Source organism: Anthonomus grandis, chromosome 6 (genome assembly GCF_022605725.1).
Source record: "Anthonomus grandis grandis chromosome 6, icAntGran1.3, whole genome shotgun sequence".
NCBI lineage: Eukaryota > Metazoa > Arthropoda > Insecta > Coleoptera > Curculionidae > Anthonomus > Anthonomus grandis.
The window spans coordinates 11,257,586-11,273,110 of record NC_065551.1 but is presented as its reverse complement, the minus strand read 5'-3'; the positions used below and the strand labels follow the sequence as shown (position 1 = coordinate 11,273,110).

Below are 15,525 nucleotides of genomic sequence, written 5' to 3'. Positions count from 1 at the left end.
CATTTGATTTTGTTTAATCTTTCTCAGATCATCAGCAAATTCTAAACCTTGCACAATCCTATACAGTATGGTACCACGTTATACTTTTCAGAAAAAGACATTGATCCAAAAACCCTTTCTTCCTTAGGATTTACAGATTTACGAAATCTCAGACAATATGCATTTATATGCTAAATGGTGTGAAAAGAAGAGTCAGTCCTAGTCTTAAGTTTCGTAGTAAGCAAAACACACACAGGAACACACAACTTTTCTCTCAACCTGACATATATTCTCATACAAAACAGGGATAGAAATAGGGTTTGGCCATGCATTACTGGACAAAGAAAGCCAATCAGTCCCCGCCCACCATGATACGACGTCTAAAAACTGAGGCGGAAGAAGACCACGAGAGGCACAATCACTGGGATTTTGCTCACGCTTGATATAAAACCAGCACGCAGGAGGTTTTCTATCTTGAATAATTGTAACTCTGTTTGCCACAAAACTTTTCCACCGGTGGGAGGATCGAATCCATGTTAACGCGACCACACAGTCACACCAAGCAAAGATACGATTAACGTCAATGTCTAAATTATTGCTCACAAATATCATGAGTTCATATTAGAGATGGGTCTCACACAATTCTAATCTAGGTATGAAGAGTCGTTGGTTGTTGAGGGGAGACGTGGGTTTTGGCACAAAGAAAATTAAAAAAGCTGTTACCACCAGAATCTACTTGTCTCAAGTAGATACAAGCAGCATATGCCTTTTCAGAGGCATCACAGAAACCGTGTAATTCTATACAAAGATTCTCCTAAACAGAACACCTAGGAAGTTCTAGAGTTGATAGTTCCGATAATTGGTCAATATAACATTGTCACTGTTCACATATGGGTCCAGAAGGGGTTTCATCCCAATTAGCTTCAGCCCACAAAATCGCAAGTGCTTGGCGAATGAGACCACAGGGCCCAAAAGACTTGTGACAAAATGACGTTACTGGTTCGATTTTATAGAAAAAACAGTCTGTCCTAGGACACCACTGTAATCGTAGGACCAGAAAATTTTTCATCATACAGGGGGTTCAGGCTGTTGATTCAACATAGAGTTATTTATTACTTGCCCATTTTCTGAGCTCAAATCCACGTTTTAATTTTTCACGTACAAGTAAAATGTCGTTTAAGGATTGGCCATTAGTAGTCTTAGCAGAGGCGTCAAAAACAGCACGGATTTTATCGGTCCCTTATTTTGATATGCCAAGATGAGGTATATAAAATTTACCATCAATACAATCATCTGCTGCCAAGGACATATGATTTTGTTTTAGGTAATTATTCATGAAATTATCGTAAGCTTGTTTAAGTTAAGAATTTTTCCGTAAGCGGTTTTCCACCAGCATAAATCTTTCTACCGCTACACGCTATTCATTCAACCTAGGAGAATATTTAAAAATGGAAATTGAACCATATACCTTCCAGGTTCATTTCTTGAATATGTCTGATGATGGTACATGCTCGATTTCCCAGAATTGTTTGAGGGTACTAGCAAGATTTCCAAAGGAAGTTACACAACTAATTGCGGATATAAATGGGCATATCTGATGAATCATCCCATTAAAACCTAGCCGAAAACCGTGTTTAAGGCATGTGGGCCACTATTTTGCCCTTTTACATAATATCCAAGAAGCAAAATTTCGGCAAACAGGTCCATTCCTAATAAGATATCTACATCACAAGAACTATTAAGTTCTGGATCACCAAGATTGAGTGATTCCAAATATTTCCATATTTTTTCCGGCACAGGAAGAATTCAATTTTTTTATAAACTTTTGAAATAATTACCGCGTTAACGTTAAAAACTGGACTGGTCTGCTGATAAGGCATTATGGTTAAAGATATAGTACCCAAGGAAGCACACATGGATATATTGTTTAACCCACAGATGGACAGAGAACACTTAGATATTGGTAAACGAAGTTGAGTAGCACAAGATTCGGTTATAAAGATCGCTTGACTAGCGCACTATTGTCCACATCCGACACAGTAGCAACTGCCGAGGCAAACAAGAAGCCCTTCTAGAATTTTCTACATCCAGTTTTTAAACCTGTTATAGGATTGGGATCACTCACAACAGATCAGACAGCTTGACTTCTGTCAGTTTCACTATTAGTTGGTTTGGTACGAAAATGCAACAATGCTTGCCACACTCATGGCAAGACCGTTCCGATCTACACTGATCCAGATCATGAGATGGCTGCAAACAACTTCTTTAACAAATGCATGTCTGCTCTCAATATCTACCTGATGAACTACCTCACATTTTGTTAAAGAATGAACACCATGTTTACAAAAAATGCAACAGTTTCTATTGTAGATTTTGATTGAAAAGGAGTGAATGGGCTTTTGACCTATTAAAAAACAGAGGTTTTCTTTGTAATTACACTATTTTCAGCAGCTGATCACAACAATTTTTTTCGAGAAAATTAAATAAACTTTCATATGTAGGAATGTTGGAAGAAGGTATTTTTTATAATAAAAGATTAAATCATGTAAAATTCTACTTCAGTATTAGATGTTTCTAGGGCCAATAAGTTCTCGGAAATCTTAAGGCCGTCGTCCCACCAAAGATACACGACAGCGACGCCACATCTCCGCGATGTCGCCAGCGTATATCTTTCGTGTCGAACCCATGTTTTAAAATCATTTTGTCCCCACCAACGCTGCGCCGAAGACACATCCAAATGCATGTCGCCTTCGTGTTGCCGGGAGACTGGACGTGTCCACTGGATGCACCCACCATTTTCTTTTATTTGTTTTTTATTCCGCAAATACCAATACATTGCAACCACATCCTCGTCTTCACTCGATGACATTTTGAACTAAACTGAACAACTAAACGTAGGAAACACGAAACGCGTATCTTTGGTGGGGCAACTGCATGTCGTCTGAATGTGTCCAGGCGAAATCGTATCGCCTTCGCGCAATAACACCTCTACAAAAGGACAAAGCGCTCCAAAAAATTTTGCCCGTGACGTCACCCGTTTGGGCCAGGCACTTCGGGTTGATTTTCGGGTGAATTCAGCTGTTGATGCTGCCGTTGTTCGTCCACGGAAGGCTGCCTACAACACTGCCAGACTTTGCAGATTGCCGTGAACGTTAGGATGCTTTATTACTATCTTAAAATAATTAAATCTACATCTCTAACTGCTCTTTACTTTAAAATTTAGTTAAAAAAAAGAGTGCATCCTTATTTCTCTTTTTATAATTTAAACTTCTATTTTTTCAAATTTTATCATTTATCTAATGCCTTGTTACTTGCCAATAGGAGTTCTTTCTATATAAATCTGGCAGTGGCGCATCTACTAGTTGTGCCACCTGATGAAACGAGAGGTTAGGTTGTTTATATTTATGTTCTGTGGTTGCCGGTATTTCTGACGAGATCCGCAGTAAACATTAGCTCATTTTTGTGTTTTTTTCTAAAATCGGAACAGTTGATTTCCGCGAAACGTGTATGTTATATTTATATAAACCCTTCGCGTACTTTTAAATCACAAAATGTATTTTCGGACTAGAAAAATCCTCGAAAAAACCGGTTCTCTTCTCCGGCGCGCCGCGGTTTTATTTGTTTATATCAGACTTTATTACTTTAGTTCGTGTTTAATTTAATGTTTTTCTCCTAGTTCGGCTAGTTAATACCAAAGTGTAAATATGCTTCAAAAGTGTTGTGTTCCGGGTTGTAACGGAAACTATAAAAACGGACCTAAAGTGCATGTCTTCAATTTTCCTAAGGATATAAATCTAAGGCGAAATGGGTAAAAGCCCATACACAGAGATGACTTTGAGCCCACAAATAACATCAAAGTATGTGAAGCTCATTTTCCTGAAGGTAGTATAATAAAGAGTACTTAAGTTCCAGATTCCAACACAGGTAAAATTTTTACAATAGAATTACTAAAACCACAGCTAAAAGAAGACTGTACACCATCTATTTTTTTTAAATTACCCTAGTTATTTGTCAAAAACTATAAAAATACGGCCAAGTAAAGATGAAAGGTTTTAAAATATTGACGAGTTGAATTTAGCAAAAGCCCTTGAATTAAGCAAAATTGACTTTGGCAAGCATGAGAAACAGAATAATTTTGACAGTTTTGAAGAGTTTATTGAAAAATTGTCTGCTTTTAAACTACCGAAAGATTGGTTTACTGCTCACAGTGAGTCTCAAGACAGCAAAAAGCTACAAATTTTTAAAATTGAATACACACCTGGTCCATGCATTAATTGGGCAATTGTTTTTAATTTTAATTTAAATGTTGAAACTTTTTTATATAGCGAGCCAGTTTGTGTTTTAACATCGAAATTTAAAACTCCATATACTTGATAACCATAAAATCCCATAGTTTAGATGATTTATATGCAATACCTGAAGCAATAGACCTTACTATTATTACCGTGCCTTTGGAGGAAAATGTTACCAATAATGACAACCCCGACTGTGACTTACATCCAAATACTGCTACCAGTTCCCTTGGCAATACTATTCTCGATCATGTCAAACCATCAAGTGACATAAATAAAATAAAATGTGTGTTCGATTTTGTGTCAAATATACTAAAAAGTTTTGAAAACATTGAAGACAACAAAATAGTGTGTGCTTTAGATATTTGTGAACAATTAGCTTTGCTTACAACTGCAAAGGAAAGGTACAGATATTCAAGTAGTCCAATAATTTTGACTTCTATAATTTATACTATTAGTCCTCATGCGTACAAGTATTTAAGAAATTAGGTATGGATCCCTAATTCTACCACATCCTCAAACTATAATGGGGATTTGTAACAAACACATGACTGATCCCCACATAGATGAAGAAAAAAATGTTTTTAACTTATGCCCAAAATGTGTTTAGTTTACTAAAGGATCATGAGAGATTTGTGACACTACTTTTTGATGAAATTCATATTGACCCTTACATGGACTATAAAGGCGGTAATATCACTGGAACATCAGTCAATAATAAGTCTCTATTTTCCTCGGCATTTACTTTTATGATTACAAGTGTGTGTTCCAGCTTTAAGAAAGTAGTTCACATAGCTCCCATCTCCAAAATTACATCAGACATACTTCATAATTTTATGAAGACAATTATTGAAAATTTAGAGGAGATTGGGTACATAGTTTTTTGTGTTATAAGTGATAATAATGCCATTAACGGGAAAGTCATGAGTCATTTTTCAACTGCAGACCAACTTAGCATTGTTTATCCTCATCCCATAGATAATCAGAGACCATTATTTTACCTATTTGACACAGTTCACTTATTTAAATGTTATTTAATAATTGGCTTAACTCTAAACCAGACCAAAAATTTTATTTTCCTGATTTTGACACTTCGAAGAAAAAATGTGCTTATTTTTCTGCAATTAAAAAATTACATGAACTGGAGTTTGATCAACTTTTTAAGCTTTTAAAGTCAATATATGTATTTATGTGTATATAATATAACATTTTTTACTACTTGGTGGTATAAAAAAATTATTATAAATACCTAAATACATATGTTGAATTTTGGTGCAGATGTAGGGGAGTTGGGATTCTGCATTTAATATTACACCATAATATCGAAGCCACCGTAATATAGAAAGCCAGAACCCTCGAGTCGTGACGTCACGTCGAACGTCTGACTATCCCGTGTCGTTCGTATGTTATAGCCGTATTTATTCAATACTACCGCTGTTAAAATCATAATATTATCATTGTGTATCGTTTAAATGATAATATTGTTTAATAAAATTAATAGTGTGTTAGTAGAAAGTGTGTTAGTACAAATAATAAAAACATATTCTTTATTAAAACAAAACAACATAAAAAAATCTAAAATACTTCAACAAGCTATAAATATAAGACAAATAACCCATACAAGTTTTTAATAGCTACCAAAGTATATTATTTCTATAGTATATATAAGTATATATATTCTATTCTATTATGTATGCACATATATAGAATAGAATAAATTGAAACATAAATACAAAACTCTTAGGAAAATAATAAATTTGATATAATGTAAGATTGTTTAAAGCAATTTTAATAAAATACTAAATAATTGTTTAAAATTGATAGTGTGCTGGTAGTAGTACAAAATACATAAAATCATATTTTTTTATTAAAACAAAAATATCATAAAAAAATATAACATTCTTTAACAAGGTATAAATATAAGGCAAATAACCCATACAAGCTTTTAATACCTTCCGAAATATATATGTATAATAAATTAAAACATAAATACAAAACTCTTAAGAAAAATAAATATAATTATAATGAAATAATAAATATAATAATATGAAAGTTGGTTTAACACAAATTTAATAAAACACCAACAGAAATAAAACTCAAATAGCTAGACAAAAAAAACTCGATAAAAACAGAATAAAAAATTTAATAAATTAATTTTATAAACTGGAAAGTTCTTTTTTTTCTGGTCTTTGGTTTTCATCTTTTGATTTGGACATATTTTGTTTTTTTTTTCTCTATAATTTTTTTTAGTTTGGCGGCATAGATTGTATTATTTTAGACTTTTCGGTAATTATTCAATAAAATGTTTGAAAACTTAAATACCGCATTTTTTACATGATCTGACATAAGAATTCCACGGTTTTCTTCATATCTGTCCGATATTAGAGATTTAAAGATATTAAAAGTTATTATTAATACTTCCTAATGCCTTCCTACCGAGCGCATACCTAATGCCGGGCCGGGCGAGGAAGTCAAGTCGTTCGGGCAATAGACGTTCGACGTGACGTAGCTGCTGGAGAGTGGGATGATGTTTCTGGCTTTCTATATTACGGTGGCTTCGATAATATTTAACCTGACATTCAACCAGAACTAAAACATACCTTTGAATGTTTCCTGAACTCTATTCTATTCCTAGCATTTTTAAAATAAGCCAAATATTGAGATATTAGCATATGAAATCCCTTGGTTTTTAAAAATCGGTGGCCCACATCGATGACGTCACGCGCCAAGCACTAAGGCCTTGTCTTTGAGTGGGTGTTGCTTCGCGTCGCCGTCGCGTATCTTGGGTGGGACGACGGCCTAAGTCACTTAAGCCGTAATTTTTATGAATAAGGCTATTATAGAGATCAAAAAATGTCGGTCATTTTTTAATGTCGCTATCAAATTTGGGTATTTCAATTTTTAGCAATTTAACTCCATCACGCTTTTCAATTTTAATCGTTTGATTAGTTAATTAAGGTTGGGGAAATAAATTACGATAAATCGACAGTAGGTAAGTTTGCATCCTCTACCAAGGACACAATTTCAAAATGAAAACTTTTAAAATTGTTCACATTTTTATCCAGAGTTTAAAATCTGGATTGAAAATTTGGAAGATATCTAGAATCCTCTTTAGCATTTTTTTTTTGTTTTTTTTTGCAATTGACCTACAATTCGTTATTTTCCGCCATAATAAAAAGCATCAATTGTGCAAAAAACAAAAATATTTATTTCATAAATTATGCACAAAGAAAAAGATCAAACAGTAAAAAATATTACAAACTGACTTACAAAAATATAGATAGGGATGGCACTCATCAAACTTGATCGGTCGGTATTTGTTCACTCCGGCCGGGAGGAACCACTAATTAGACACATTTTTTGCAAATTTCAATTTTATGCGCCATCCAACATTGCCAAGCCGTGATTTTAATAGCGCGGAAATTAAAACATTTTTGTACTTATAGAAAAAACAGTATCGAGAAAGTGTTTAGATGTTAGTTTAATGCATATACTATACCACAAAATGCCGTCCAAGGTATTGCTTTAATCGAAAATGGAATTGGTCAACGTGCTGTTGCTAGACAACAACGCGCAGCGGTTCGAAGAGTGTGGCAACATTATGAGGAGACTAGATCCTTTCTTAGGCGGCCTGGAACAGGCAGAAGGTGATTTACAATCGCTCGTGATAATCGCTTTATAGTGTCAACAACATTGAGAAATCGTCGCCTTAATGCCATTCAAATGCAACGACAGCTCCGTGAGATGCGAGCAGTGGCTATATACATGACTAAGATCATCTGAATTGAACGTTGGTATAATGAGGATCTCTTCTGTTCTCAGATGAGACCAGAATATGCCTCCATATTCTGGAGGCGGTTCCTGCATGATCTGGGATGCAATTTCTATAGGATCACGAGCACACCCTGAGTTCATCAGTAGGGGCGACCGTATTTACGGAAGAAGAGTTTTAACGACTACATTGGAGATGAAATTACTTGTATGCACGACAGTGCAAGACCATACACTGCAAGAATCGTGCAAGATTATATTGTAGAAGTCGGTTTTTGGGTTATGCCAGCATACAATCCTGATATAAATCCAATTTATGGAATTAGCTAAAACGAAGAATTCAATCTAGACTTCATACCCTAAACTCGATTCCAGAGCTTATTGTTGCAATAGAAGAACAGGGCTTAACAACCCACAGGAAACAATCTCAAACTTGATTAGATTTATGCCTCAATCGTATAAGAAATGTAATTAGGGCAAAAGAAGGTGATTTCTATTATAAAAAAATTATGTGCCAAGTTGTTAATAACCTTATTTATGTTAATAATAAAAAATCATAATTTGCTTAATGCATTAATTTCACTGTGTTAAATATAGGAAGTTGAAAGAAGTTTTTATAAAATTAAGCTCACATGAAAGCATATTAGATTGTCGTTCAAATAGCAATTTCTTTTTCTGTTATGATGAATAATTTTTAAGAAAATTTAGAAAGATCCAAAAATAAAACAGCTACGTGCTGGGCCCGCACGTAGATAAGATAAACAGCCAAAACAGATAGTAGATAAACCAGTCAAAACAAAATAAGGATTAAAAACATTCTAGTTTTATTAAATTTTTGAATTACCTTGGTAAGTTTTTGCTATTATTTATAACACAGACACACGAATATTTCGTATGTAAACATCCTTTTTTTTTTAATACATTTAGCAGATAATTTCCATTTGTTTGAAAAAACACAATCTTTAAGAAATGTATTCATTGGTAATTTGACATTTGCCTCGAGCGAAACAGTTTCCCTTTGTTTTAATTAGCAATTTTTTTTATTTAAAATGAATGTTGATGTATTGGGAAGACTTATAAGTTAAAGAAGACATTTAAATCATCGAATGGAAGAATTGCGGACAGTTGTTTTACATGAAAGTTTTTCCATTAGAAGTATTGCTCGAAGACTTCAAGTAAGTCATTCGGTAATATTAAGATTAATCAGATCTTAAGAGCTTGGCCCGGTGACAAGAAGACCTTATCCGCAAAGAGAAAGGGTAACAACACCTCGTGAAGATCGTAATATAGTGATTTTTCTTGACGTTCTTTAAAAATTGATAATTGTAATTTTTTTGTTGAGGTTATTGTTTTGTTGTTATGTTATAGTTTTGACAGTCTTTAGAAATAAAAATAAATTTATACAGGGTGTTCCGTTGATCATGTTACAAACTTCTAGGGCAGATAGAAAACGTCAAGAGAAAAGCAAAAGTTCATATAAACATCCCGAGGTCCGGAAAAGCTTCCTCAGGGAGCTAGAACTCTTTGAAAATAACCTTTAAAAACTAGTTTTTTTTTAATAGCTTGGAACTACTTTAGCTACCGTAACCAATTTTGGGAGGTAAATTAGTGTTAGTACGTTTATTCTTTTGAACCTACTAAATAAAAAAAATATTTACCACTGGCTTTAGAATCAGGGGGGTATTTGGTAAATTTAGGCCCATTTCTTTAAGACTTTAATTTCTGCCCGTTTGGGCATTAAATTATGATGTTCCTATGCTTTTTACATAAAAAAGGTGCTATTAGTAAAAGTCGGTAAATATCACCGTTTTTGTGGAAATTGACTAAAACCAAACTAAGATACAGCACCCGAATTAATTATTTTAATAATAATAATAATGCTAATTCATTGCCACTGTCATATTTGTTCATTTTGTTAAATTTGTCACTGTCAGTATTTTTTACATGTTATTAATTTCCTTTTTATTACGGTTAAGTAATGGAAGATTACACTTTTGCTGAATACGCCGATATGCTTTTAATTTATGGGGAAGTTCGATGTAATGGTAGAGCTGCTTCTCGACTATATGAAGAGCGGTTTCGCGAAAGGCGAATCCCAGCTCACACACTTTTTGAAAGGGTTAATCAACGCCTCAGGGCAAGGCGCGCAAAGGAACATCCGAATCCCGGATTTTAAGGAAGAAGTGCTTCAGCGATTTGAAGATAACCCATCAGTAAGTACTCGAGCAGTAGCTGATGCGATGCATGTAAATCATGTTAGGGTATGGAACGTGTTAGGATATGGAACGTGTTAGGATATGGAACGTTGTTAATGAACAGCTTCTTCGGCCCTACCACCTGCAAAAGGTGCAATCATTAGGACCCAATGATTTTATGCCCCGCGTGAATTTTTGCCAGTGGTTTCTTGACCGGTGTACAGAAGAACCTCAATTTCCAAAATATGTCCTTTTTACTGACGAGGCTTTATTTACAAAAGAAGGCATTTTTATAAATATAATAATCATGTGTGGAGTGAGGAAAACCCTTATGGTATTCATTTTAGCAGCTATCAACATACGTTTTCGGTCAATATGTGGGCCGGCATTGTTGGAGAACGCTTAATTGGTCCAATTATGTTGCCTCCTCGTTTAACGGGAAATATTTATTTAAATTTTTAAAGAAATGTACTGCCAGAACTATTAGATGATCTGCCCCTAAATATACGACAGAACTTATGGCTACAGCACAATGGAGCGCCAGCTCATTTTTCACTTATTGTCCGCGAGTTTATAAATGAAAATTTTGGAAGGCGCTGGATTGGCCGCGGAGGCCCTGTCACCTGGCCAGCGCGCTCACCAGATTTGACACCCTTAGATTTTTTTCTTTGGGGGCATATGAAAAGTCTCGTATATGAAACTCCAGTCGAGTCAGAAGAAGACCTGGTGGCCAGAATTTCCGCAGCTGCTGAAGTAATTCAAACCACGCCTGATATTTTTAACTACGTCAACCTTAATATGGCCGGCATTTTGAGCAAATAATATTTTAAGTTTATTTTTGTAATACCAATCTTTAATAAAATTTGTTTACGTTTCTAAAATTGTTAATTTGTTGGTTTCTTAATACAATTAAAATCATTTAAACATTTTATGCCTCAAGGTAATTAAAGTGACAGTTAATTATGTTGAGTACCAATTTAATAAAGTGGCTACCTTAACTTTTTTTAAACATTTAATTTTTATTTACGCCAGATTTTTTTAAAATTTTTTATTAATAATAATAGGTAATTCATTTTTGTATCTCATAATTTGCTTTTCGTAAATTTTCACAAAAATGGTGATATTTACCATTTACCGACTTTTACTAAGAGCACCTTTTTTATGTAAAAAGCATAGGAACATCATAATCTAATGCCCAAACGGGCAGAAATTAAAGTGTTAAAGAAATGGGCCTGAATTTACCAAATACCCCCCCGAATTCTGAAGCCCCTGGTAAATATTGTTTTTATTTAGTAGGTTCAAAATAATAAACGTACTAACAATAATTTACCTCCCAAAATTAATTGGTTGCGGTAGCCAACGTAGTTCCGGAGCTATTAAAAAAAACTAGTTTTTAAAGGTTATTTTCAAAGAGCTCTAGCTCCCTGAGGAAGCCTTTCCGGACCCATGTTTATGTGAACTTTTGTTTTTCTTTTGACGTTTTCTATCTGCCCTAGAAGTTTGTAACATGATCAACGGAACACCCTGTATATATAGTTAAGTAACAATTTTTTTTTAACAATTTTCTTGAGGTATCAGTCTTGATGAGGGCTATTGTTGAAATAAAATGCCTTTTAATTTGCCGCTTTCGAAAATGTTTATTTTGTTCTTCAGGGCTACAAATTTATAAAAGAAATAATATACAGGGTGTCCCAAAAGTCGACGATCAAACTTAAAGGGGAGAAGGAGGAGGTCATTTTAAATTAAAATAACTATATATGTTGTTTTCCAATTGTTGACAGTTAAAAAGTTATTTAATATTTTTTACTTTTTATTAAAATTGAATGCTGGCAACAATAAAAAAGTTATGCAAAATAAACGGATTATTCTACTGATTTGTTTTTAGTCATGTTTAATTCTGAGGAGTGTCCTTTTAATTTTAAAATAGTTTCAAAAACTCTATTCTCTTCTAGTCAAGAAAAATATGATCTTAAAAACAAGTTTTGTTTTCAAAAAATATGAATAATTTTTTTTAATAAATGCTGATTCAATAAAATTAACCTTTAAAAAACTAACCCGTCCTTTGAAAATCTGGAGAAATTAATGTACAACTCGCCCATATCGAAATGGCCTTTGAGATGCGGGAAGAAAGAGTGAGAGAGTCAGTGTGCGATGAAGACAGAAAATGATAAACCAACGGCCTAAAATGGGCTTTCGAGGATTTTGCCACTGCGCACCCAAATTTCACTGGCCATTGCGATATTTCCGAGCTGTAGTTTCATAACATAATTAAAGACTTGAATACAGATTTGTCTTACCCAATTTCTAATGGAAAATACTTTATTTGTACCATTGCCACATTTTTTCAAAAATACAAGAAATTGTAATATTTTTTTTATTTAATTTTTATTAAGGTATTAACTACATTAAATGTTCAAAATGTCTGCCGCCTACCCTCACACATAATCTACATCGTCGAATAAAATTTCTTTTTAACCGCTGGTTGTTATTGATCACTCTGATCGCTTCTTCTATTTTTTGACGCAATTCCTGTTCAGTGCGACTTTCTGTAGCGTAAACTTAATTTAATTTAAAATTCTTTAAAATAACTCCACAAAAAGAAGTCCAATGGGTTAAGGTCGGGGGACCGGACCATGCTGCAGCCACATGTTTCGACGTGTTTCTAAGGATACGTCTTCTAGTAAGCCATTTAAATGATTTTGTAAAAAATTGAGGTAGCTTTCGCCATTGAGTCTAGCTTTCGCCATTGAGTCGTCTTGGTAATTCAAAAGGGCCAATTAACTTACCCTCAACTATTCCAGCCCACATGTTTATTCCAAATTGATGTTGGAAACGGGAAGCGCGCACAATTCTAGGGTTAACATATTCCCAATGATGTAAATTGTGAATATTGAATATTCCTATCCTTTGAAACAATGATTCGTCGCTCCACAAAATTCTTTGGAAAAACTGAGGGTCGGTTCTATTGCGACGTAACATATCCCTGCAAAATCGTACTCTTGTGGCGTAGTCTCCGGGTAACAATGCTTGCACCCGTTGCACATGATATGGATGTAACAGATCTTCTCAAAATACGATGCACCGATGAAGATGATAATCCCAAACGCCTTGCTATACGACGAATACTAATGGTCGGATTTTCTGCTACCATATTTATCTCATCTTCACCAATATCAACTCTAGGCCTTCCTTCTCTAGGCAAATGCTGGCCAGGAATTTGACCATTCACGTATATCGTATGAACATTTTGAAACACTCTGTAATCAGGATAATGTGCTCTGTTAGGAAATCGTGCTCTATACTCTCTAGCAGCAGCCCGAGCATTACCGTCACAAAACCCGTAGACATAATGCATTTCTGCATATTCCTGTGGTGCATAAGGCATCTTTAATAGTTGAACTAACAAATAAAAAAAGCAGATACTTATTAATCGCAAAGGTCGAAATGTATAGCCCACTATGGAGGAAAGCGTACTTAAGACTGATTTGAAAAATACCAAATCGTTTATTATTTTTATCTCAACAAAAGAGGACAATGCAAAATATTCAAAATATTTTTAAACTGAACTTCACCTTAAATTTAAGAATAGGTAAATGGTAAATACCTACTTTCATAATATTGATAATAAATAAAAACCTTTAAAAGTTTTTGTGATTTTTAAAAGAATTGGCAATGGTACAAGTAAAGTATTTTCCATTAGAAATTGGGTAAAACAAATCTGTTTTTTTATTTATATTATGTTAAGATTCTACAATAATTTCTCAAGATTTTCTAAGAGCGGGTCAGTTTTTTAAAGGGTAATTTCTTTTTATCACCTTCCATTAAAAAAACTTTTTTGAAATCAAAACTTGTTTTTAAAAATTTTTTTTTGGATTAGAAGACATTAGAGTTTTTGAAACTATTTTAAAATTAAAAGGACATCCCTAAGGATTAAACATAATCAAAAATAAAACAGTAGTTTACCGCGTTTATGTTGCATAACTCTTTTATTGTTCGCAGTATTCAATTTTAATAAAAAATACAAAAAAGTGAATAACTTTTTACCCATCAATATTTTGATAACCACATATATAGATATTTAGATTCTTAATGACCTCCTCCTTCCCCTCCTTAAGTTTGATCGTCGACTTCTGGGACACCCTGTATAATTATTTTTGTAGGTTTGCTTGTACAAAGGAAATTCGTGGAAATTCGTTATGAGTATACTTACTACTATACATTTAATTATGAAAGTCTACTATGAGACCACATCTTTGGTGGTTTATTTGGAAAAAAGACTACATTTTATTTGATTTTTATAGTTTTTAAGAAAGTTTAATTTAAACCGAAGCAGAGCTAAACTGACTGCGTGTCTATTTTTGGCTATATAATAGGCCCCCACGAACTACCACCTTATTTGAACAGACTCGTAGTTAAATTAACTTGGAGGTCTTTTAGAAGATATATTATTAAATGTTAGGCAGAACATGTATTTTATGCAAGATGTAGTTGTATATGCACTATGTAGCTGTAATTACATATATAGATAAACGAGGTAAATGTGTTTTAAGGACTACGTTTATTAAATTATACTAGGTACTTTAAAAGTTATTCAGGAAAAACCGATTTCCAACGGCGTCTTTAAGGTATGTTCGAAGGGAGATACATTTTTTTATAGGAAAGTTTCATATTATTTATTTATTAATTTTCTACCTGAATCCGAGAGATCGCCCACATTTTCCGGGAAATCCTGTAGATATATTCATATATAAATATTTCTAGAAATGTGACGACTTTTATTGTTGCAGTCTACCACCTAATTAAGTTAAGAAAATCTCATTACAATTTTCTGTTAAAGGTGGATAATTTTTAGTATATGGTACAGTCACTTCCTGGAGAACTAAGTATGGATCACTCAGCGATTTTAACACAAACATCCTCCTTAAATAGCTCATTTGTATCGGTATCTATTTTAAGGAAGCAACTAAATTGGGAACCTGAAAGGTGTAAAAATGCACTAGAAAACTTAGTAAGTTTTTCACAAATTTATTAATTTGAAATTATTATTTATTACTACAACTTTTAGGTTAATCAAGGCTTGGCATGGGTTGATCTACAAAATACATGTGAAAAATTATATTACTTTCCTAGCCTTTTTAATGAGTGCGTAAATGCGGAAAGTGCTTGAGAATATTCCATTTATAGACATGTTTTAATTTAATTTTGTCAATATTTTGCTAATAGGTACATGTTTATACGTTACAATAAATTTTTAAAAAGGTAACTAGCACATATCATTTGAAACCTTT

At 33.6% G+C, this 15,525-nt stretch overlaps 1 protein-coding gene across 3 annotated transcripts in view; it reads left to right on the top strand.

Moving 5' to 3' along the window:
* LOC126738042 (vacuolar-sorting protein SNF8) overlaps positions 1-15,500 on the top strand; it is a 71,993-nt gene extending 56,493 nt beyond the window's left edge. For 2 of the 3 annotated variants that reach the window (XM_050443211.1, XM_050443210.1), the window contains 2 exons: positions 15,090-15,245; positions 15,303-15,500. In XM_050443211.1, the coding sequence (XP_050299168.1) occupies positions 15,090-15,245; positions 15,303-15,404 (258 nt within the window). In that variant the 3' untranslated portion in view covers positions 15,405-15,500. Of the gene's footprint in view, positions 1-15,074; positions 15,246-15,302 lie in introns of those variants that run through there. The other variant, XM_050443212.1, reaches the window with a different exon arrangement.
* The last annotated feature ends 25 nt before the right edge of the window (positions 15,501-15,525 follow it).